This window comes from Pristis pectinata, chromosome 7, assembly GCF_009764475.1.
Source record: "Pristis pectinata isolate sPriPec2 chromosome 7, sPriPec2.1.pri, whole genome shotgun sequence".
NCBI lineage: Eukaryota > Metazoa > Chordata > Chondrichthyes > Rhinopristiformes > Pristidae > Pristis > Pristis pectinata.
Window position 1 is genome coordinate 2,051,708 of NC_067411.1, and position 23,427 is coordinate 2,075,134.

The 23,427-nt window shown below is 44.2% G+C and overlaps 1 protein-coding gene across 1 annotated transcript in view; it reads right to left on the reverse strand.

The window, feature by feature from the left end:
- LOC127572475 (coiled-coil domain-containing protein 152-like) overlaps window positions 1-23,427 on the reverse strand; it is an 87,615-nt gene that overhangs the window by 58,728 nt on the left and 5,460 nt on the right. Inside the window, exon 3 of the mRNA XM_052019797.1 lies at window positions 10,221-10,326. Within this exon, the coding sequence (XP_051875757.1) occupies window positions 10,221-10,326 (106 nt within the window). The remainder of the gene's footprint in view (window positions 1-10,220; window positions 10,327-23,427) is intronic.

A 23,427-nucleotide genomic window follows, 5' to 3' on the forward strand; every position in this document is an offset into this window, starting at 1 on the left:
GGATAGAAGCTGTCCTTAAGTCTGATGGTACGTGCCCTCAGGCTCCTGTATCTTCTACCCGATGGAAGAGGAGAGAAGAGAGATATAAGGTTTAGAGTGGATCTGAGGAAGAACAATTTCACCCAGAGTATGGTTGAAATCTGAACACATAGCCTGAGTAGGTGGTATTGGTAAATGGTGAAAATCAAAAAAAAACTGCAGATGTTGAAAATTTTGTCTTTGCACTGCACTGCTGCTGCAAAACAACAAATTTCATGTCATATGTCAGTGATAATAAATCTGATTCTGATTCTAGTATAGGTAAGTACTTGATGGTCAGCACAGACATGATGGGCTGAAGGGCCTGTATCTGTGCTGCATTCCTCTATGACTCTTTGAATAGCTGAATCATTACCTGAAACAGTTGAACTCTAAAGACACAACAGAGAGAGCCAGTAAGTAGTATGTCAGTTGTTTGTTGCAGCAGGGAATATTTAGACTCAAAGGCAAAGTAGTGTTCTAGTGCAAAGAACCAATAAGTCACAAATTAGTGACAATCAACTCTTTCTGGAAAGAATAAAAGCAAAAGCAAGAATCATAATTTTAATCATCAAGCTTCCAAAAAAAAGTTATTTTCATCTTGAGCATACCAGGCAATGTAGAGAATGGAAAAAAATCTGTAATTTCTTTTACCTCTGCCAAAATACTGCTCATGGCAGAAGTAACTAATGTATTATTTTGTGCAGCAGGAGCATGCAGATAAGTGCAATCTATTCTGTTGGAAAGTAATTTGTAATGAACTATAGAATTACAGTGCATAATGCCAAAATATATGTGGAAGTCTCAGCTTTCAGATGCCATGTTAGAGAATATAAGAACACAAGAAACAGAAACCTGTATACTCCATACAGTTCCTCGAGCCTTTGTCAGCCAGTAAGATTATGCTGACCTGATCTTGACCACAACTCCACCTCTCTGCCTGGTTCCCATGCCCCTTGAATACCTTAAACCAAGGCCTTGCCTGCCCTATTTAAGTGTACTTTTAAGATGCCATAGTCTTACTCAAAGTGGTGGGGAGGCTGGTGACGAGGAATTCTCCCATTGTCCTGACCAATAGTCAGTCTTCAACCAACATCTTTAAGGCAGTTATTATCACACTGCTGTTTGTGGGACTATGTTGTGTGCCAATTGTCTGCCAGGTTTCCTATGCTGTGATAGCGACCACACTGCACTGGCTGCACTTTGTTGTGTCCTGAAACTACAGAAATGTAAATTTGTGTAGGATTAATAAATTATAGTAGCTTGGAAATTCAGAAGCACTGAATGTGCTGTGGTAATGTATGCACTTTCCACTCCACTTTCAAAATTCAGTTCCACTGAAGTGAACAGAAATTTACTTCATAAGTGAAGTACAATAAATCTTTAATTCCTAATTTACTTCCGAACTTTGGTCACTTAATAACCACATCTCTCCAGTGGCTATGAGTTTGTATTCATTTATTTCTGTGTGTGCCATTAATTTTATGTTACACTTATTGAATGCCTTCTGAAAATCCAATACACTACGTCTATAGGTTCTCCTTTATCTACCCTAATCAATACATTTCCAAAGAACTCAAATAAATTTGTCAAACTTGACTTCCCATACAGAAAACAATGTTCAATCCGCTCAATTACACATCAATTGTCTAAATATCTTCTTACTGTGGCGACTCACCGTCTAGTCGGGCAAACCGGCTCGGCAGTCGGGTCGCGCGGTGTCGGAGCGACGAGGCCCAAGATGGCGGCGGGCCTCATCTTTCCAAGCGACGGGGAGAACCCGCGCGCGGGAAAGTCCTGATGACGTAGGACTTACGTCATTGCCGGTTGTTTTGGGCGGGAACATTCTCCCTTAAAGGGCCCGCGCAAGGCGGGAAAATAAACCAGTTCTGTTCGGCAATCCTCCGAGTCTTGTTTTATTCCGCGGTAGCAACCGCTACATTGGTGACCCCGACGGTCCAAACGGCTTTTGGACCCGCAAAATGGACGACAGCGCAGCAGCCAACGCAGTGGCCCTCAAGCTGCCCACCTTTTGGACACTTCGGCCCAGTGTCTGGTTTGACCAGGCCGAAGCGCAATTCCACCTTCGGCAGATCACCTCCGACTCCACGAAGTACTACCATGTGGTTAGCTCTCTGGACCAGGAGACAGCCGCCCAGGTTGGAGACTTCATCCAGTCGCCTCCGGAGGAAGATAAGTACCCGGCTTTCAAAGACCTTTTGATCCGGACCTTCGGCCTCTCCCGTCATGAGCGCGCCGCCCGCCTGCTTCATCTGGATGGCCTGGGGGACAGATCCCCATCTGCCCTAATGAATGAGATGCTGGCATTGGCCAAGGGACACAAGCCATGCCTGATGTTCGAACAGGCCTTCCTCGAACAGCTCCCCACTGACATCCAACATGTCTCCGGAAAGGATAATGTCGTTGCTGATGCACTTTCCAGACCAACCATCCACAACCTATCCTTGGGTGTCGACTACACGGCCCTAGCTGACGCACAGCAAGCCGACGACGAACTGCCCAGCTACAGAACCGCAGTCTCGGGTCTGCAGCTCCGAGATTTCTTGGTTGGTCCAGGTCAGCAGACCCTACTTTGCGACGTTGCGACTGGTCAGCCCCGCCCTATAGTCCCTGCAGCCTGGCGGAGACGCGTTTTTGACTCGGTACATGGGTTGACGCACCCGTCCATCAGATCTACTGTCCGACTGGTCGCCAGCAAGTTTGTCTAGCATGGCCTGCGCAAACAGGTCAGTGAGTGGGCCAGGACTTGTCCGCACTGCCAGACGTCAAAAATCCAGCGACACACCAAGGTCCCACCACAGCAGTTCGAGCCTACCCGTAGGAGGTTCGACCACATACACGTCGAACTCGTGGGCCCTCTGCCGGTTTCAAGAGGAGCCCGGTACCTCCTTACCATCGTGGACCGGTTCACGAGGTGGCCTGAGGCAACCCCCCTGGCTGACATCACAACAGATTCCTGCGCCCGGGCGCTGCTCACAACTTGGGTCTCACGTTTTGGTGTTCCGGCCCACATCACTTCAGACAGAGGCACCCAATTCACTTCCAGTCTCTGGGCTGCATTAGCGAACCTGCTAGGGATGCAGCTGCACACCACCACGGCCTACCATCCTCAATCAAACGGGTTGGTGGAACGTTTTCACCGCCATCTGAAATCGGCCTTGATGGCCCGCCTGAAGGGTCCTAACTGGGTTGACGAGCTGCCTTGGGTCCTGCTCGGCATACGCACTGCCCCCAAAGAAGACCTCCGCACTTCGTCAGCTGAGCTTGTATACGGGGCACCACTAGTTGTCCCCGGGGATTTCATACCTGCCCTTCGGGACCAAGGGGAACAACCCCCAGCAGTCCTACAAAGACTGCGCGAGAAGCTTGGCGCCTTGGCCCCGATTCCCACCTCACGGCACGGTCAAGCCCCATCCTGCCAGCCCAAGGAACTACGGGACTGTAAGTTTGTTTTTGTTCGCAGGGGCACACCTCGGGCGCCATTGCAACGACCATATGAGGGACCGTTCCGAGTCATACGGAATAACAGATCCACTTTTATTTTGGACATTGGAGGCAGGGAACAGGTTTTCACGGCGGACCGCCTCAAACCGGCCCATTTGGATCTGCAACAGCCTGTCGAGGTTGCCACGCCGCGACGCAGAGGCCACCCCCCTAACCGGCAGCTGGCACAGCCCACAGACCTTGGGGACTGTCTCGCCGGTTCTGGGGGAGGTTGTGTGGCGACTCACCGTCTAGTCGGGCGAACCGGCTCGGCAGTCGGGTCGCGCGGCGTCAGAGCGACGAGGCCCAAGATGGCGGCGGGCCTCGTCTTTCCAAGCGACGGGGAGAACCCGCACGCGGGAAAGTCCTGATGACGTAGGACTTACGTCATTGCCGGTTGTTTTGGGCAGGAAAATTCTCCCTTAAAGGGCCCGCGCAAGGCGGGAAAATAAACCAGTTCTGTTTGGCAATCCTCCGAGTAGAGTCTTGTTTTATTCCGCGGTAGCAACCGCTACATTACTATATTTTTAATAATGGATTCTAGCATCTAGAACATAGAAAACCTACAGCACAATTCAGGCCCTTCGGCCCACAAATCTGTGCCGAACATGTCCCTACTCCAGAAATTACTAGGCTTACCCATAACCCTCTATTTCACTCAGCTCCATATACCTATCTAAAAGTCTCTTGAAAGACCCTATCGTATCCGCCTCCACCACCGTTTCCGGCAGCCCATTCCATGCACTCACCACTCTCTGAGTAAAAAACTTACCCCTGACATCTCTTCTATATCTACTCCCCAGCACCTTAAACCTGTGTCCTCTTGTGGCAACCATTTCAGTCCTGGGAAAAAGCCTCTGACTATCCACATGATCAATGCCTCTCATCATCTTATACACCTCTATCAGGTCCCCCCTCATCCTCCATCGCTCCAAGGAGAAAAGTCCGAGTTCACTCAACCTGCTTTCATAAGGCATGCTCTGCAATCCAGGCAACATCCTTGTAAATCTCCTCTGCATCCTTTCTATGGCTTCCACATCCTTCCTGTGGTGAGGCGACCAGAACTGAGCACAGTACTCCAAGTGGGGTCTGACCAGGTTTCTCAATGACACGTCATGCTAACCGTCATAGAGTCAAGCACGCATTTACATTAATCCCACACTAATCCCATTCTGTTTTCCTCACATTTTCATCAAATCCCTTCCAGAATCTACCATTCATATACACAGCAGGGCAATTTACAATGACCCAAGCAACCTACCAACCCACATATCCTTGGAATGTGGGAGGAAACTGGAGTAACAGAGGAAAACCAAGCTTCCACACGGAAAACTCCACATATACAACACTGGAGGTCAGAACCTGGGTCACTGGAATTCTACTAGCTGTGCCACCATGCCTTTAGTTAACTGCTTTCTGTCCCTCTGCTATCTTGTATAGGGGTTACATTACAGTTTTCAAATCTGCTAGGACCTTTCCAGAACCTAGGGAACTCTAGCATACCATGGCTAATGCACCCACTTATCTCCACAGCCATTCTTTTTGACTTCAAGATGCAGACCACCAGGTCAGGGGCTTTGTCATTCCTTTCTTCCTGCTGGTTGCTTAAGAATGAATTTCTAAGCACTAGTGCCGCAACTTAATTAAGAGAAGCTCCAAAGTTTATCTTTCAGCATTTGATCCCTTGGTATCACCAATCGCCATTGCTGGTAAGGCCAGCATTTAATATACCTTCCTAATTGCTCGAGAATGTGGTGACATGCCAACAACTGAGCATTTTGATAAGATATCATGGGCCGAAGGGCCTGCTCTAGTGATGTACTGTTCTGTTCAAAATTTCAGGAGGTAGTTAAGGATCAACCACATTGCAGTAGATTTGGAGTAACATTTGGGACAGGCCAGTTAAGAAGAGAAGACTCCTTTCCCTAATATACTTTTTACAATATCCTGATATTTTGATAGTTTCATTGTCACCCTGACTGATACTGATCAGATTAATTGATACTAATCCATTTCAATTCCCCATTTTCCCTGCTTGGAACAACAATGGATTCAAACTCTGGATCATTAGTCCAAAGTTAGTATAACATAAAGTCATACAGCATGGAAACAGACCCTTTGGCCCAACCAAGATGCCCATCTAAGCTAGTCCCATTTGCCCGCGTTTGGCTCATATTCCTCTAAACCTTTCCTACCCATGTATCTGTCCAAGTGCCTTTTGAATGTTGTTAATGTACCTGCTTCAACCACTTCCTCTAACAGCTCATTCCAAATACTGACCACCCTCTGGGTGAAAATGTTGCCCCTTGGGTTCCTGTTAAATCTCTCCCCCCTCACCTTAAACCTGTTCCCTCTGGTTCTTGATTCCCCATTCTTCTATTGTTTCAAGTGTGTACATCGTGCTGAAGTTTTCCCTCCTTTAAAAGGTCCCACACCCGCAGGTTGAAGGAAAGAAGGAAAGTTCCTCCCATGTCCCAGCTAATTGTTTGTCCAAAACCAATCTCACTAAAACTTATCTGGTTATCAGGAGTGGTTACAAATTGGCTGCCAAATTTCCTACAGCACATATGGCAGAGAGCAGTGGGTGCCTGCAACACACTGCCAGGAGTGGTGGTGGAAGCAGATACAATAGTGACATTTAAGAGGTACTTAGACAGACACGTGAATATGCAGGGAGTGGAGGGATATAGATCATGTACAGGCAGAAGAGATTTAGTTTAATTTGGCTCGTGTTCAGCAGAGTCATCGTGGGCTGAAGGGCCTGTTCCTGTGTTGCACTGTTCTACGTCATGGCATGGTCCGAGAACTGGTTGACAAAAAGCAGAATTTTTTTCCAAGTGCCAAGCAGTGACTAGTGGGGTGCTGCTGCAATCAGTGATTGGGGTCCCAGTGAGTCGCATTATATATATAAAGAATTTGGATGAGGGAATTAAATGTAACACTTTCAAGTTTTTGGACAACACAAAGATGGAGGGAGGAAATGTGAGCTGTGAGCAGGATGCTAAACAGCTCCAGTGTAATCCAGACAAACTGGGTGATTGGGCAACTGTAAAGCAGATGCAGTTCTACATGGATAAATGTGAGATTATCCACTTTAATTCTAAAAACAAGAAGAAAGACTATTATCTGAATGGTGATCAACCGGTAGAAGGGAAAATGAAATGAGACCTGGGTTTCCTTGTACACCAGTTGTTGAAAACAAGTGTTCAGGTGCAACAAGCAGTTAGGAAGGCAAATGGTATGATTACTAGAGGATTTGAGACATAAGTAGACAGGGTGGTGAAGAAGGGCACACTTGCCCTTATTGGGTACAAGCATTAGAATGTTATGTTACAGTTGTATAGAACATTGGTTAGACTAACTTGGAATATTGTGTAGTTCTGGGCCATGCTATAGGAAGGATGTGATTAAGCTAGAGAGGGTACAGAAAAGGTTCACAAGGATGTTGCTGGGACTGGAGTTATGGAGAGACTGCTTTCCTTGAAGCAAAGGAGACTGAGGGGTGACCTTATAGAGGGTAGATACTCACAGGTTTTTTCCCAGGGTAGGGGAGTCTAAAACTAGAGGGCATAGGTTTAAGGTGACAGGGAAAGATTCAAAAAAGATTTAAGGGGTAAGTTTTTAATACAGACAGTGATGAATATATGGAACGAGCTGCCAGAGGAAGTGGCAGAGGTAGGCAACCTTGGTGATATCACTGCCATTTGTATCATTTACCCTCTCTTAGTCTCCCCTCTGTTATATAGCCTATCCCTGCACCTCTCCCACGCTCCCACCCCCACCCACCTCAATGTCTGCAACTTCTAAAAAAAAATCTTGATTTCTGACTTTTCTAGCTTTGATGAAAGGTCAATGACTGGAAATATTAATTTTGTTTCTTCAAGATACTATTTGACCTGATAAATATATTCAGCATTCCATGTCCTAGCAAGGAATTTCTGAGTTTGTCTTTCTTCAGATGTTGATAATTCACTGTATATTTCTGGCAACACAAGAGACTGCAGATGCTAGAGCTGGAGCAACAAACAATCTGCTGGAGGAACTCAGCAGGTCGAGCAGCATCTGTGGGAGGAAAGGAATCGTCAACGTTTCAGGTCTGAGAGTGGAGAGGGGAGATGGCCAGTATAAAGAGGGCAAGGGGAGTGATGAGACACGACCATTGACACAGCATGCTTCTTGTTCTTTATTTTACAATATGTTATAGTATTTATGTTGGATAGTGAGGTGTATGGAAGTTCACACCTGTAAGCAGAGCCTGTTCTAGCTTGCCATGAACTATCCTAAAACAATCTGTGAAAAACAAGATGTTCCAGGTTTTGCATTTTCTAATCAGGAACAGGCTGTACACTCACTCAAGTACAAGTCTCAAAGCAATCTACAAAAATTGGCTCAGATCATTGGGGTTAAGTACAACTAATAGCTTTACTGTTCTGCCTGACTAAACCTGCCTGTTCATCAATCTACAATCATTTTTCTTTTCCTTTTTACTCTTCCGGTAATTTTTTTAATGGTAGTAAGGTGAAGGCTGAATGCTGGTAATTGCATTGAATATACATCTCAAGGAACAGCCCATCTAATGTCTGTACTAGTGATTATACTCCAGACGGAAAACCCTGTCAGTTTAATCCTTCTACCCCTTTCTCTCCCATGTACTTATCTACTTTCCTCGAAAATGTATCCATCTGACTCATCTCAACTCAGTCACCGAGAGATCTGGATGCGACAGTTACCCATTCATCTCACATACAATACAAATAAAATTTCCTCTGAAATCTACTGTCTATAAATCCCACTGCCACCACAACATGGATTAGATACAAATCTCTTGACAATGTCCCATAAAACTTTCTCAGAGAAAGTATATTGTGTGATTTGGATTAAGAATAAAACTCTCCCTACATTGACATCAAATAAAAAGATGGGACAGCATGGGTTAGAAAAACAAACTCTCCATTCAAGAAGGATGCGATTGTGCTGAGAGGGTGAACAGGAGGTTCACTGGGATGCTTCCTGGATTGGGGCCAGAGATTGGATAATCAGGGTTTGTTTTCCCTGGAGCAGAGGAGGCTGAAGGGTAACCTGATAGAGGTATATAAAGTTATGAGGGGGATAGATAGGTTAGATAGTAAAAATCTTTTTCCCATGGTGGGAATGTCTAAGGGAATAGGTTTAAGGTGAGTGGTAGGATTTTTAAAGGGGATCAGAGGGTTTTTTTTACATGGAAAATGATTGGAATCTGGCTGAGTGGGTGTTGGAGGTGGACACGTTCACAACAAGATGCATCTAGACAAGCATTTGAATTGTCAAGGCCTAGAAGATTATGAACCAAATGTAGGTAAATGAGATTAGTGTAGGTAAATACAATGGGCAGCATGGACATGGTGGGACAAAGGGCCTGTTTCTGTACTGTATGACTGACTCTCGGTGTAGTTTCACAAGCAGTTCCCTACATTGGCAAATTCACCATTAACATTCAACATAACTTCCATTTATACTGTGCCTTTATTATAAAACATCTCAACATGCTCCATTGAAACATTGTCAAACAAAATTCAATGCTATGCCACCTAATGACCAATTCCAAAATTTAGAGATTAATTTGAAGGAGCATCTTAAAGGTGGAAATAGGCAGAATGACCTAGGGAACGATTTGCAAGGCTTTCAGCCTTGCCTTCTGTAGCCTTTGATGCCAGTGGAGGAACAAATAAATTCATTGATGACCATGACCAAATTGGATTAAGATATATATCTTGGAGGGTGATAGGGCTGGGATGGGTTGCAGAGATTAATGGGGTTGAAGCCCTGAAGGGATTTGAAAAAAAAGGATAAGAATTTTAAAATCAAAGCAATTTTCAACAGGGAGCCAATGTATATCAACCAGAGCATGGGTGATAGATAAATGGACTACCTAAACGTTTTCAAGCTTATGTAGGGTAAAGCAAGAGAGGTTGGAAGAATGTTTTGCAATTGTCATTGCTGGAGGTAACAAAGGCACAGGTGATACTAAGATGATGACTGAGTTTTAATAAATGTTGAGATGGCTGGGAGACCGGTGGCCAGAAATAGTTAAGGATATTAAGAAACACATGGTTGAGCAGAAATTTCACGTTAAATGGAAAATTGCAGGCCCAAAGATTATACAGTGGAGACTTTGAAAGTGTAGTAGAAATAAATTGGGTGACAGCTTTTTTTTTTACAGGGCTAGACAAAAAGGAGGGGCTGGGAGGAGAAAGTGGGATATGATTAGAGAGCTTCAGAAGGAAGTGTTCAGAGAGGGCCATCTCCTATTCAGTGTTTCAAGAAAGCAACACAATCTACTCAAGGGTAATTATAGTTGGGCAATTAACATTTACCTATCCAGCATCTCATTTCTATGTGCCTCTGTAATTGCAATGTGTTGTCTGATATTCTAAGATTCTATTGATTATTGGGACTTTTTGTGTTTTTCCATTCTGAACTTACTGGACACCTTTTTACATTTGTGATCAGAGTTACTAGCTATATCTCACATACATCTGATATGTGCGGTACCCAGGACTCAACCCATATTACCTTTAATCAGATGAGTTTTAAGCGGTTTTGTTGTAAATGTCACGAAAGAATTATTCAATTGCACCTACAAAGAAACCCGAGGGAAAATTCAAGAAAAGGTTTCAGACAAATAAATTAAGCATTTCCATTAATCCACCTCTAGTTACCTTCTTTCAAACAGTTTTCTTTAGTTTGTGTCAGTTTCACCAAACGATTTGCTTCCTCCAGCTGAATTTCCAAAAGACTGTTTCTCCCCTGAATTTCGCATATTTTCTAAGGCAAGTAAAGAAATATTTAAAAGGTAACAGTGGCATAAAATTGTGTATCTTAATTAAGAATAGATCTGAGACCTATGCACAAACTGCCTCCAATAATCTGCTTGTGAGATAAATACTGCACTTAAGAATTCTGGAGAACTCTTTTAAAGGTACTATATAAATGAAAAGTATTTGCTTGTTGATACAGGGTGACGAGACTAACTTTAAGAGGCATGAAGCATTTGGAAGTAGCCAACTGTGAGTATAAAGTCAACCCCAAAGTTAACAGACCTCGAATGAGACTGTTTGCCCACTGCACAACACTTTCCTGGCAAAAGTAATAACATTAACTACTTCATAAAACAGGAGCTTAAATACAAATTGGAAATGATCAGCAAGCTGAGTAAATTTCTGATAGAATCTTAAAAGTGTGGAATTACTATGCCACAGAAAGAGGCAATTTAGCTCATTGAATCTGTACCAGCTCTTTGTCCAGTAATCCAGTCCTGTTCCCGCACTCTCTCCTCATAGTCCTGCAAATTATCTTTCCTCAAGTGCCAATCCAAATCTCTTTGGAAAACCTTGATTGATTCTATTTCCACCAGCTTTTCAGATCATAACCACTCCTTACATTTAACATATAAATAAATAAGTGCAATGAAGATTGGTTATGGTTTGAATCAACTCCTACCTCAGTAAGGACGCGGACCTGCTTCAATTCCCCTATCGCCACAACAGGTCTACAGCAGACGCTATCTCACTGGCTCTCCACTCTGCTCTGGACCACTTGGACAACCGGAACACGTACATCAGGCTGTTGTTCATTGACTGAAGCTCAGCATTAAACACCATCATCCCCTCAAAATGTATCATCAAGCTCCAAGACCTGGGCTCCTGTACCTCCCTCTGCAATTGGATCCTTGACTTCCTTACTGGGAAACCACAACCAGGACAAATCAGAAACCTCATCGCCTCCTCACTGAACATCAACACAGGCACACCACAGGGCTGTGTGCTTAGCCCCCTGCTCTACTCCCTCTACACCTACAACTGTGTGGCTAAGCATAGCTCCAACACCACCTACAAATTTGCCGATGACACCACTGTTGTTGGCAGAATCAGGGATGGTGATGAGGAGGCGTATAGGAGTGAGATAGGTCAGCTGGTTGAGTGATGTCTTAACAACCGTCCACTCAACGTCAGCAAAACCAAGGAACTGACTGTGGACTTTAGGAACGGGAAGCCAGGCAAACACGCACCAGTCCCCATTGAAGAGTCTGTGATGCAAAGGGTGAGCAACTTCAAGTTACTAGGTGTCATCATTTCAGAGGATCCATCCCGGACCCAGCAAATAGACACAACCATGAAGAAGGCGCACCAGAATCTCTTCTTTCTTACAAGTTTAAGGAGATTTGGCACATCATTGTGTCAAGGGCAGGCACAGTAGTATAGCAGTTAGCAGTTAGTGTCATGTTTGTAATGTACTGCTGCAAAAAGCTAATTTTCATGCCACTTATACTGTCTATGTATGCTTATGACAATAACCTTGAACAAGTAGACTATTATTCTACAGATACCATGATTCCTCACTGTAGAGTTCTCAGGAGCCTTTCCTATGTAATAGAGTCATTATTAATTGCCATAATGAACAAACCATCATGCTATGACAAGAAGAAAGATTGCAACACTCTTAGAATATGTATGCAATTAGGCAGAAGAACTTGCACAGCAACATTTAAACAGTTCAACTACTTATAGTCTGAGTTTGATAAATTGGTTTATTATTGTCACATGTACCAAGGTACAGTGAAAAACTTTGTTTTGCATGCCATCCATACAGATCATTTTATTACATCAGTACAGTGAGGTAGCACAAGGGAAAAGCAATAACAGAATGAAGAATAAAGTGTTAAAGTTACAGAGAAAGTGCTGTGCAGGCAGACAATAAGGCGCAAGGCCATGACTTGTGAGGTAGCTTGTGAGGTCAAAGGGTCCATCTTAGTGTACAAGGAGACCATGCAATAGTTTTTATATTTTCTGTTTTATATTTTATATGCAGTGAAATACATCTGCATGAATCCAGTTCTTCAGTGAGGGTGCAAAGTCAAGCAAGATTCCATTATTGTCGATAGAGTTGAGGGCATTGTTTACCACTCAATTCCCGAGCAGTATGTGTGATAACATGAAAATGATGCATGAATTTTTAATGACTCACAACAAATAAAGGTCTGTCCTAATTTCTTTTGCAAATCTAGTTATTGTAATCCCATGCAGATATGTGGAATTTAGCCAACTAGCTTCCACCAATTTTTCTCAGAGCTCTGACATACTGAACTAAATTTACATAGGCAGGGAAAAGTATGCATCACCATGACTCATTTATCAGAAATGATATACTACCAGTTCTTGACAACATAACTGAAATTGATCTCAATTGCCTTCATTGTTCATGAAGCTTAATCGGGTCTGGTTCATACAGTCATAACACATTTTTCTTAAATTAATGTTTTTAATAAATTGTATGCCTGGAAGTGATGGAAGTACTGTGAGATTACAAAAAAGATCAGCAAAGGTAAATGTCATGCATAAGGATTACTGAACCTCAAACTCTTCCTTACTTCCAACAAAATGTGGGCAAATTACAGAAAAATTCTGATAATCTGCAATCCAAACATTCAGAAATCCTGATGGTTTGGATGGCTGGAGCTCAAAAGCGAGGAATGTACAAATGGAAAGTGAGGAAAGTGGCTAAAAATTTGCTGTGGAATTTACCAGTTGATGGTTTGCTAGTGACATCCCCATTAAATAATGAAACAGAAATGACGATATCCCAGGTTATTGAGAGACAAGAGAGGAGATTGCTGGGGCCTTGACAGAGACCTTGTATCCCAAAGATCTGGAGAATAGCCAATGTTTAAGAAGGGCAATAGGGGCAATCCAGCAAATTATTGGCCAGTGACTCTGACATCAGTGGTAGGGAAATTACTGGAGAAGATTCTTAGGCATAGGATTTATTTACAGCTGGCAAAGCATAGACTTATTTGGGATAGTCAATATATGTGGGGGAGGTCATGTGTTACAAACTTGGAGATTTTTGAGGGGGTGACAAAGATGATTGATGAGAGTAGGGCAATGGATGTTGTCTACATGGACTTAAGCAATCAACAAGGCCCCTTATGGTCTGCTGATTTAGAAGATTGAGGCATATGGAATCCATGGTGACTTGGCAGATTAGATTCAAAATCAGCTTAGCCAAAGAAAACAGATGGCAGTGGTGGAGTGTTATTCTGATTGGAGGTCTGTTACAAGTGTTTTTCCACAGGGAGCAGTGCTGGGACCTTTGTTGTTTGTGATACATATAAAATGAATTGGACAAAAATGATTAGTAAGTTTGCAGATAACACAAAAATAGGCAGAGTTGTAGAGAGTGAAAAAGGTTGTCAAAGGATACAGCAGGATATGGATCAGTTGGAAATATGGGCAGAGAAATGGCAGATGGAGGTTAATCCAGACAAGTGAGGTGTAGCACTTGGGAGGTCAAATGCAAGAGCAAAGTATACAGTAAATGGCAGGACCCTTAGGAGCATTGATGCACAGAGGATCTTCAGGTGCAACTCCATAGCTCCCTGGAAGTGGCAACACAAGTAGATAGGGTGGTAAAGAAGACATAAGGCATAGAGGCATAGTCATACAATATGGAAACAGGCCTTACAGCCCAAGTCGTCCATACCAACCAAGATGTCTATCTGTGCTAGCCTCATTTACCAGTGTTTGGCTCATGTCCCCTAGATTTCGATTCAGATTAGTTTATTGTCATATACACTGGGGGCAACGAAATTCCTTATTCATGTGATCAGACAGTAGACATAGTAATAATAAATACAGTGACAAGTGCAAAATAGAAGTTCAAAGTATAGTAGTGTAATCTGAAACGGTGCAAAATAAATTGCTAAAGTGACAATAACAAAAGAGGTAGAATTAAGAGTTCAAGAACATGGCAGCATCACTGGGCAGGGGATGTGAAAGAGGTTGATTGGTTCAGAAGTCTGATAGCAATAGGGAAGAAGCTGTTCTTGAGTCCAATCATCCAGGCTTTCAAGCTCCTGTATCTTCTCCCAGAAGATAGAAGAAAGAAAAGGGAATGGCCAGGTGGCAGGCATCCTTAATGATACTGTTAGCCTTCCTGATGTAATGTACCTTGAAGATGTGATGAGCCTGTGATGGACTCTAGACCTTTTTCTATCCACGTGCCTGACCAAATGTCTTCTAAAAATTGCAATTGTACCCAGCTCTATGGCTTCCATACAGCCACCACCCTAAGTGAAAAAAGAATGCCCCTCAGGTCCCTTTTAAATACCTCCCCTCTCATCTTAAATCTACAACTTTAGACTCCCATGCCCTGTGTGTAGGCCACTTACCTTATCCATGACCTTCATGATTTTGTATACCTTTGAGGTCACCCATCAGCCTCATACGCTCGAGGGAACAAAGTCCCAGCCAATCCAGCCTTTCCTTATTACTTAAGCCGTCCAGTCCCAGTAACATCCTCATGAATCCTTTCTGCACGGTTTGTGTATGACATCCTTCCTGTAGCTGGATGGCTAAAACTGTGCATAAATACGCCAAGTGTGATCTCACTAATGACTTATACAGTTGCAACATGACATCCCAATTCCTGTACTCAATGTCCTGATCAATGAAGACAAGCATGCCAGATGCCTTCTTCACCACCCTGTCTACCTGTGTCACCACTTTCAGGGAACTATGTAGCATTGCCCTAGGTCTACCTGTTCTACAACACTCCCAGGGTTCTGACCTTCACTGTGCAAGTCCTGCCCTCATTTGACTTACCAAAATGCAACACCTCGCACTTGTCAGAGTTAAATTCCATCTGCCATTCCTTGACCCACTTCCCCAGTTCATCTGGATCCTGTCATAATCATATCTTCACTGCCCACTCCACCACCAATTTTGGTGTCATCTGCAAACTTACTAACCTCGTTAACAACACTGTCATCCCAATCATTAGCAGATGACAGTGCAACTTGCACTTATCCCTGTGGCACCCCTCTGGTTACAGGCCTCCAATGTGAACTGCAACCCTCCACTACCCCTCATCTCTTTCCACCGCACCAATTTTGTATCCAATTGGCCAACCCACCCTAGATCCCATGTGATTTGACCTTCCAGACATACCATGTGGGACCTTGTCAAAGGCCTTGCTAAAGTCTACGTAGACAATGTCTACTGCCCTTCCCTTGTCAATCTCCTTCATTACCTCTTCAAAAATCTCAATCAAAAATGCAAAACATGATTTCCTACACACAAAGCCATGCTGATCACCCTTTATCAGTCCTTGTCTTTCTAAATGCTGGTAGATTCTGTCCCTCAGAATCCCTTCCAGTAACTTTCCCACCATTGATGTCAGGCTCATTGGCCTGTAGTCCTCTGGCTTGACATTGCAGTTTGCTTTCATTGGTCAGGGCATTAAGTATAAAAGTTGGCAAGTAATGTTGTAGCTGTATAAAACTTTGGTTAGGACATATTTGAAGTATGGTGGGCAGTTCTGGTTACCACATTACAGGAAGGATATGGAGGGTTTGGAGATGGTTCAGAAGAGGATCACCAAGAATTAGAGTGTATCAGCTATAAGGAGAGTTCACACAACTTAGATTGCTTTCACTTCAACATCGGAGCATATGGGGTGACCCGAACTATACAAGATGACAAGAGGCATAGGTAGGCAGATAGCCATTTTCCTCAGAGTGGAAATGTTAAATACTAGAGACGTGGTTTTAAGGTGAGAGTGGGCAAGTTCAAAGGAGATTTCAAAGGAGCAGAGTGGTAGGTGCCTGGAGCATGCTGCTGGTGGAGGTGGTGGAAGCAGATATGATAGCAACGTTTAAGTCACTGAGCAGGCAGGGGATAAGACTATTGAACGGTTCCTTTATACGATGAGATGGACTATGACCTCACGATCTACCTTGTTGGGACTTTGCACCTTATTGCACTGCACTTTCTCTGTAGCTGTGACACTTTACTCTGTACTGTTATCATTTTTACCTGTACTACATCAATGCACTTTGTACTAATCCAATATAACTGCACTGTGTAATGAATTGACCTGTACGATCAGTATGCAAGACAAGTTTTTCACTGTACCTTGGTACAAGTGACAATAATAAACCAAGACCAACATGTGCAGGCAGGTGGGACTGGTTTAAACTGGCAATATCCTCGTAAATCTTTTCTGCACTCTTTCCAGCTTAATGCAGCAGGGTGACCAAAACTGAACACAATATTCCAAATGTGGTCTCACCAATAACTTGCACAACTGCAACATAACATTCCAACTTCTATACTCAATGCCCTGACTCTTGAAGGCCACTGTGCCAAAAGCCTTCTTTACCACTGTCTACCTGTGATGCCGCCTTCAGGGAACCATGTACTTGTACTCCTCGCTCCCCCTGTTCTACAACACTCTCAAAGGCCTTACTGTTCACTGTGAAAGTCCTACCCTCATTTGTTTTCCCAAAATGTAACACCTCACACCTGAATTAAACTCCTTTCCTCGGCCCACTGACCCAGCTGATCAAGATCCCTCTGCAAATCCTGAAAACCATCTTCATTGTCAACGACACCACCAATTTTAGTGTTATCTGCAAATTTACTAAACTTGCCTTGTAAGATATAAGATAAAAGATATCTTTATTAGTCACATGTACATCGAAACACACAGTGAAATGAATCTTTTTTTTTGCATGGAGTGTTCTGGGAGCAGCCCTCAAGTGTCGCCACGCTTCCAGCGCCATCACAGCATGCCCACAACTTTCTAAACTGTATGTCTTGGGAATGTGGGAGGAAACCGGAGCACCCGGAGGAAACCCATGCAGACACAGGGAGAACATACAAACTCCTTACCGACAGCGGCCGGAATTGAACCTGAGTTGCTGGCGCTGTAATAGCGTTACGCTAACCGCTACACTACTGTGCCTGCCCCATGGTAGTATATTCTCATGCAAATCATTTATAAAGATGACAAATAGCAATGGGCCCAGCACCAACCCTGGGGAATACCACTAGTCATGGGCCTCCAGTCCAAAAAAACAACCTTCCACCATCACCTTTTGCTTCCTACTATCCAGCCAATTGTGTATCCAATTAGCTAGCTTACCCTGGATCCCATGCGATCTAACTTTCCATAGCAGCCTACCCTGTGGAACCTTAAACACCTTACTGAAGTGCATAAAGACTTTTCAACCCTACTGCCCTGCCCTCATTGACCTCTTACCTCTTCAAAAAACTCAAATCAAATTTGAGAGACATGATCTCCTGCACATAAAGCCATGCTGACTATCCCTAATCAATCCCTATCTTTCCAAATGCTTGTATACCTTATCCCTCAGAATCCCCTCCAATAACTTACTTACTACAGATATTAGGCTTACTGGTCTATAGTTCCCAGGGTTTTCTTTGCAGACCTTCTTAAATAAAGGCACAACATCAGCCACTCTCCGGTGTTCTAGAACTTCACCTGCCATTAACAATGATACAAGACTCGCACAATTTGTTCTCTAGCTTGCCACACTTTCTTAGATCAGGCCCTGGAGATTCATCTACCTTCATACACTTTTAAGATGTGCAGTACCTCCTTTGCTCTAATGTGGACTATCCCTAAGACATCGCAATCAATATCTCAATTTCCAAAGTCTGTATGTCCTTCTCCACAGTAAAAGCAGAAGAGATATATCTATTAAAGACTTCGCCCATCTCCTGCCACTCCACACAAAGATGTCCACTTTGGTACTTGAAGGGCCCTATTCTCTCTCTGGTTACTCTTTTTCTCTTAGTATACTTAAAATCTCTTTGGATTCTCCTTCATCTTTTCTGCCAAAGCTATCTCATGCCCCCTTTTTGTCCCTCTGATTTCATAGAACATTACAGCACAGTACAGGCCCTTTGGCCCACGATGTTGTGCTGACCTTTTAACCTATTCTAAGATCAATCGAACAATTCCCTCCCACATACCCCTCCATTTTTCCATCATCCATGTGCCTATCTAAGAGTCTCTTAAATGTCCCTAATGTATCTGCCTCTACCAGCACCCCTGGCAGCGCAATCCATGCACCCACCACTCTAAGTAAAAAAAACTCGCCTCTGATATCCCCCCTGTACTTTCCACCAATCACCTTAAATTATGCCCCTTGTGTTAGCCATTTCTGCCCTAGGAAAAAGTCTCTGACTGTCCACTCAGTCTATGAGTCTTATCATCTTGTACACCACCATCAGGTCACCTCTTATTCTCCTCCGCTCCAAAGAGAAAAGCCCTAGCTCACTTAACCTATCCTCATAAGACATACTCTCCAATCCAGGTAGCATTCTGGTAAATCTCTTCTGCACCCTTTCTAAAGCTTCCACATCCTATAGTGAGGTGACCAGAACTGAACATAATATTCTAAGCGTGGTCTAACCAGGGTTTTTATAGAACTGTAACATTACCTTGCAGCTCTTGAACTCAATACCCCGACTATTGAAGGCCAACATGCCATATGCCTTCTTAATAACCCAATCAACTTGCACGGCAACTTTGAAGGATCTATGGACTTGGACCCCAAGATCCCCTGTTCCTCCACACTGATAAGAATCCTGCCATTAACCCTGTATTCTGCCTTCAAATTTGACCTTCCAAAGTGTATCACTTCACACTTTTCTGGGTTGAACTCCATCTGTCACTTCTCAGCCCAGCTTTGCATATTATTAATGTCCTGCTCTAACCCTCAACAACCTTCTACACTATCCACAACACCACCAACCTTCGTGTCATCTGCAAACCTACTAACCCACCCCTTCTCTCACCCAAGTCATTTATAAAAATCACAAAGGCCAGGGTCCCAGAACAGATTCCTGTGGGACACCACTGGTTACCAACCTCCAGGCAAAATACGTTCTATCTACAACCACCTTTGCCTTCTGTGGGCAAGCCAATTCCAAATCCACACAGCCTAGTTTCCCTGGATCCCGTGCCTCCTAACCTTCTGAATAACCGTATCATGGGGAACCTTATCAAATGCCTTACTAAAGTCCATATACACCACATCCACTGCTCTACCCTCAATGTGCTTTGTCACATTCTCAAAAAATTCAATCAGGCTCACAAGGCACGACCTACCCTTCACAAAGCCATGCTGACTATCCCTATGACTATGCTTCTCCAAATGGTCATAAATCCTGTCTCTAAGAATCTTTTCCAATAATTTGCCTACCACTGAAGTAAGACTCACTGGTCTATAATTCCCAGAGTTATCCCTACTCCCTTTCTTGAACAAAGGAATAACATTTGCCACCATCCAATCATCTGGTACAACTCCTGCAGCCAGTGAGGACGCAAGGATCATCGCCAAGAGCTCAGAAATCTCTTCCCTCGCTTCCCATAGTATCCTGGGATATCCCCTGTAGCCCCGGGGACTCATCTATCTTAATGTTTTTAAAACATTTCAGCACATTCTCCTTCTTAACATCGACATGTTCAAACTTATCAGCCTGTTTTACACTGTCCTCACAAACGTCAAGGTCTCTCTCACAGGTGAGTACTGAAGCAAAGTATTCATTGAGGACCTCCCGTACCTCCTCTGACTCCAGGCACATGTTTCCTCTCCTATCGTCCTACCTTCACTCTAGTCATTCATCTCTTCTTCGCATACGAGTAGAACTTGGGGTTTTCTTTAATCCTACTCAGTAAGGCCTTCTCATGCCCCCTTCCAGCTCTCCCGTCCATTCTTAAGCTCCTTCCTGGCTACCTTGCAACTCTCTAGAGCGCTGTCTGATCCTTGCTTCCAAAGCCTGAAGTAAGCTTCTTTCTTCCTCTTCACTAGATATTCCACATCTTGTCAACCATGGTTCCTTCACCCAACCATAATTTTCCTGCCTCAGTTGGCCAAACCTATCCAGAACCCCATGTAAGTGATCTCTAAACAACCTCCAGTTCCATTATGCATCTCCCTGAGTACATCTGCTCCCAATTTACACTCCCAAGTTCCTGCCTAAGAGTATCATAATTCCCCCTCTCCAAATTAAATATGTTCCCATACCGTCTGCTACTGTCCCTCTCCAAGGCAAGGGTAAGGTCAGGGAGTTGTGGTCTGTCTCCGAAATGCTCACCCACTGAGAGATCTGACATCTGATCAGGCTCATTGCCTAGTACCAGGTCCAGAATGGCCTCTCCTCTAGTCGGCCTGCCCACATACTGTGTCAGGAATCCTTCCTGGACACACTGAACAAATTCCGTCCCATTTATCCCCTTTACTAAGGAGGTGCCAATCAATATTAGGGAAGTTGAAACCACCCATGACAACAACCCTGTTGTTTTTGCACCTCTCCAAAATCTGCCTCCTGATCTGCCCCTCAGCATCTCTGCTGCTATTGGGGGGTCTGTAGCATACTCCCAATAGAGTGATCGTTCCCTTCCTGTTTCTGACTTCAATGAGCCTGATCAGGTTTCAGATCTCTCGGTGGGAGAGCATTTTGGAGGCAGTGACCATAACTCCTTGACCTTTACCACAGCCTTGGAGGGGGAAAGGAGCAGTCGATATGGGAAAGTATTTAATTGGGGGAGGGGGAATTATGATGCTATTAGGCAGGAACTTGGGAGTGTAAATTGGGAACAGATGTTCTTGGGGAAGTGCACAGAGGAAACGTGGAGGTTGTTTAGGGAGTTCTGATAGGTTTGTCTCATTGAGGCAGGGTTAGGATGGTACAGTGAAGAAACTGTGATTGACAAGAGATGTAGAATATCTTGTCAAGAGGAAGAAAAAAGCCTACCTGAGGTTTAGAAAGCATGGATCAGACAGGGCTCTGAGTTACAAGGTAGCCAGGAGGGAGCTTAAGAATGGACTTAGGAGAGCTAGAAGGGGGCATGAGAAGACCTTGGCGAGTACAACAGGCTGATACACTAGGGCATGTTGACGTGAGGAAAGAGGATGTGCTGTAACGTTTGAAAAACATTAGTATAGATAAGTCACCAGGGCTGGACAGGATATATCCAAGGTTATTAGGGGAAGCAAGGGAAGAGATTGCTGCACCTTTGGCGACGATCTTTGCATCCTCACTGAACACAGGATTAGTGCCAGATGACTGGAGGGTGGCAAATGTTGTTCGTTTAAGAAAGGGAGTAGGGATAACCCTGGGAATTACAGACCAGTGAGTCTTTCTTCAATGGTGGGCAAATTACTGGAGAAGATTCTTAGAGACAGGATTTATGGGCATTTGGAGAAGCATAGGCTGATTAGGGACAGTCAGCATGGCTTTGTGAGGGGCAGGTCGTGTTTACAAGCCTGATTGAATTCTTTGAGGATGTGACAAAGCACATTGATGAAGGTAGAGCAGTGGATGTGGTTTACATGGATTTTAATAAGGGGTTTGATAAGGCTCCTCTTGGAAGGCTCATTCAGAAAGTCAGGAGGCATGGGATCCAGGGAAACCTGGCTGTGTGGATTCAGAATTGGCTCGCTCATGGAAGGCACAGAGTAGTGGTAGATGGAGCGCATTCTGGCTGGAGGTTGGTGACCAGTGGTGTTCCACAGGGATCTGTTCTGGGACCCCTGCTCTTTGTGATTTTTATAAGTGACTTGGATGAGGATGTGGAAGGGTGGGTTACTAAGTTTGCAGATGACACAAAGGTTGGTGGTTTCGTGGATAGTGCAGAAGGTTGCTGTAGATTACAACAGGATATTGATAGAATGCAGAGCTGGGCTGAGAAGTGGCAGATGGAGTTCAACCCGGCTAAGTGTGAAGTGATACACTTCAAAAGATCGAATTTGAAGGCAGAATACAAGGTTAATGGCAGAACTCAGCAGTGTGGAGGAACAGAGGGATCTTGGGGTCCACTTCCATAGATTCCTCAAGGTTGCCGTGCAGGTCAATAGGGCTGTTAAGAAGGCGTATAGTGTGTTAGCCTTCATTAGTCGGGGTATTGAGTTCAAGAGCCATGAGGTGATGTTGCAGTTCTGTAGAACTCTGGTTAGACCACACTTGGAGTATTGTGTTCAGTTCTGGTTGCCTCATTATAGGAAGGATATGGAAGCATTAGGGAGGGTGCAGAGGAGATTTACTAGGATGCTGCCTGGATTGGAGAGCATGTCCTGTGAGGATAGGTTGAGTGAGCTAGGGCTTTTCTCTTTGGAGAGGAGGAGGATGAGAGATGACTTGACAGAAGTGTACAAGATGATAAGAGGCATAGATCAAGTGGGCAGTCAGAGACTTTTTCCCAGGGTGACAATGCTTAACACGAGGGGGCATAGTTTTAAGGTGATTGTTGGAAGATATAAGGGGGATGTCAGGGGTAAGTTTTTTTACACAGAGAGTGGTGGGTGCGTGGAACGCACTGCTGGCAGAGATTGTGGAGGCAGATACATTCAGGACATTTAAGAGAATCTTAGATAGACGAATGATAGATAAATGGAGGGCTATGTGGGAGGGAAGGGTTAGATAGATTTTAGAGCAGGATAAATTGTCAGTACAACATTGTGGGCTGAATGGCCTGTACTGTGCTGTAATGTTCTATGTTCTAAGCCTCACTGGACGATCCCTCAGTAATTTCATCTCACACTGCTGTGATGTTCTCCCTAATCATAAAACCAACACCCCCTCCTCTTTCCTCTACCACTACCCCACCTATAGCACCTGTACCCTGGAATGTTTAGCAGCCAGTCTGATCCCTCCCTTAGCCATGTTTCTGTAATGGCTATAATATCCCAGTCCAATGTAGCTATCCATGCCCTGAGTTCATCCATCTTACTCGTCAGGCTTCTTGCATTGAAATGAATTCCATAGAACCATACAGCACAAAACAGGCCCTTCGGCCCACCATGCTGTGCCGTCCATCAAACCACCCTCACACTACCTAACCCCTTCCTCCCGCATATCCCTCCATCTCACATTCCTCCATATGCCTATCCAACAAGCTCTTGAACCTGTCCAATGTATCTGCCTCCACCACCACCCCAATTCAATTTAATCCAACAGTCTTTCCATGCTGCTACCTGTCTTTACTGCCTTCTTGAGGCATTGCCTCTTGATGATGTCCTCGAGGGTAGGAAGAGTTGTGCACATGATGGAGCTG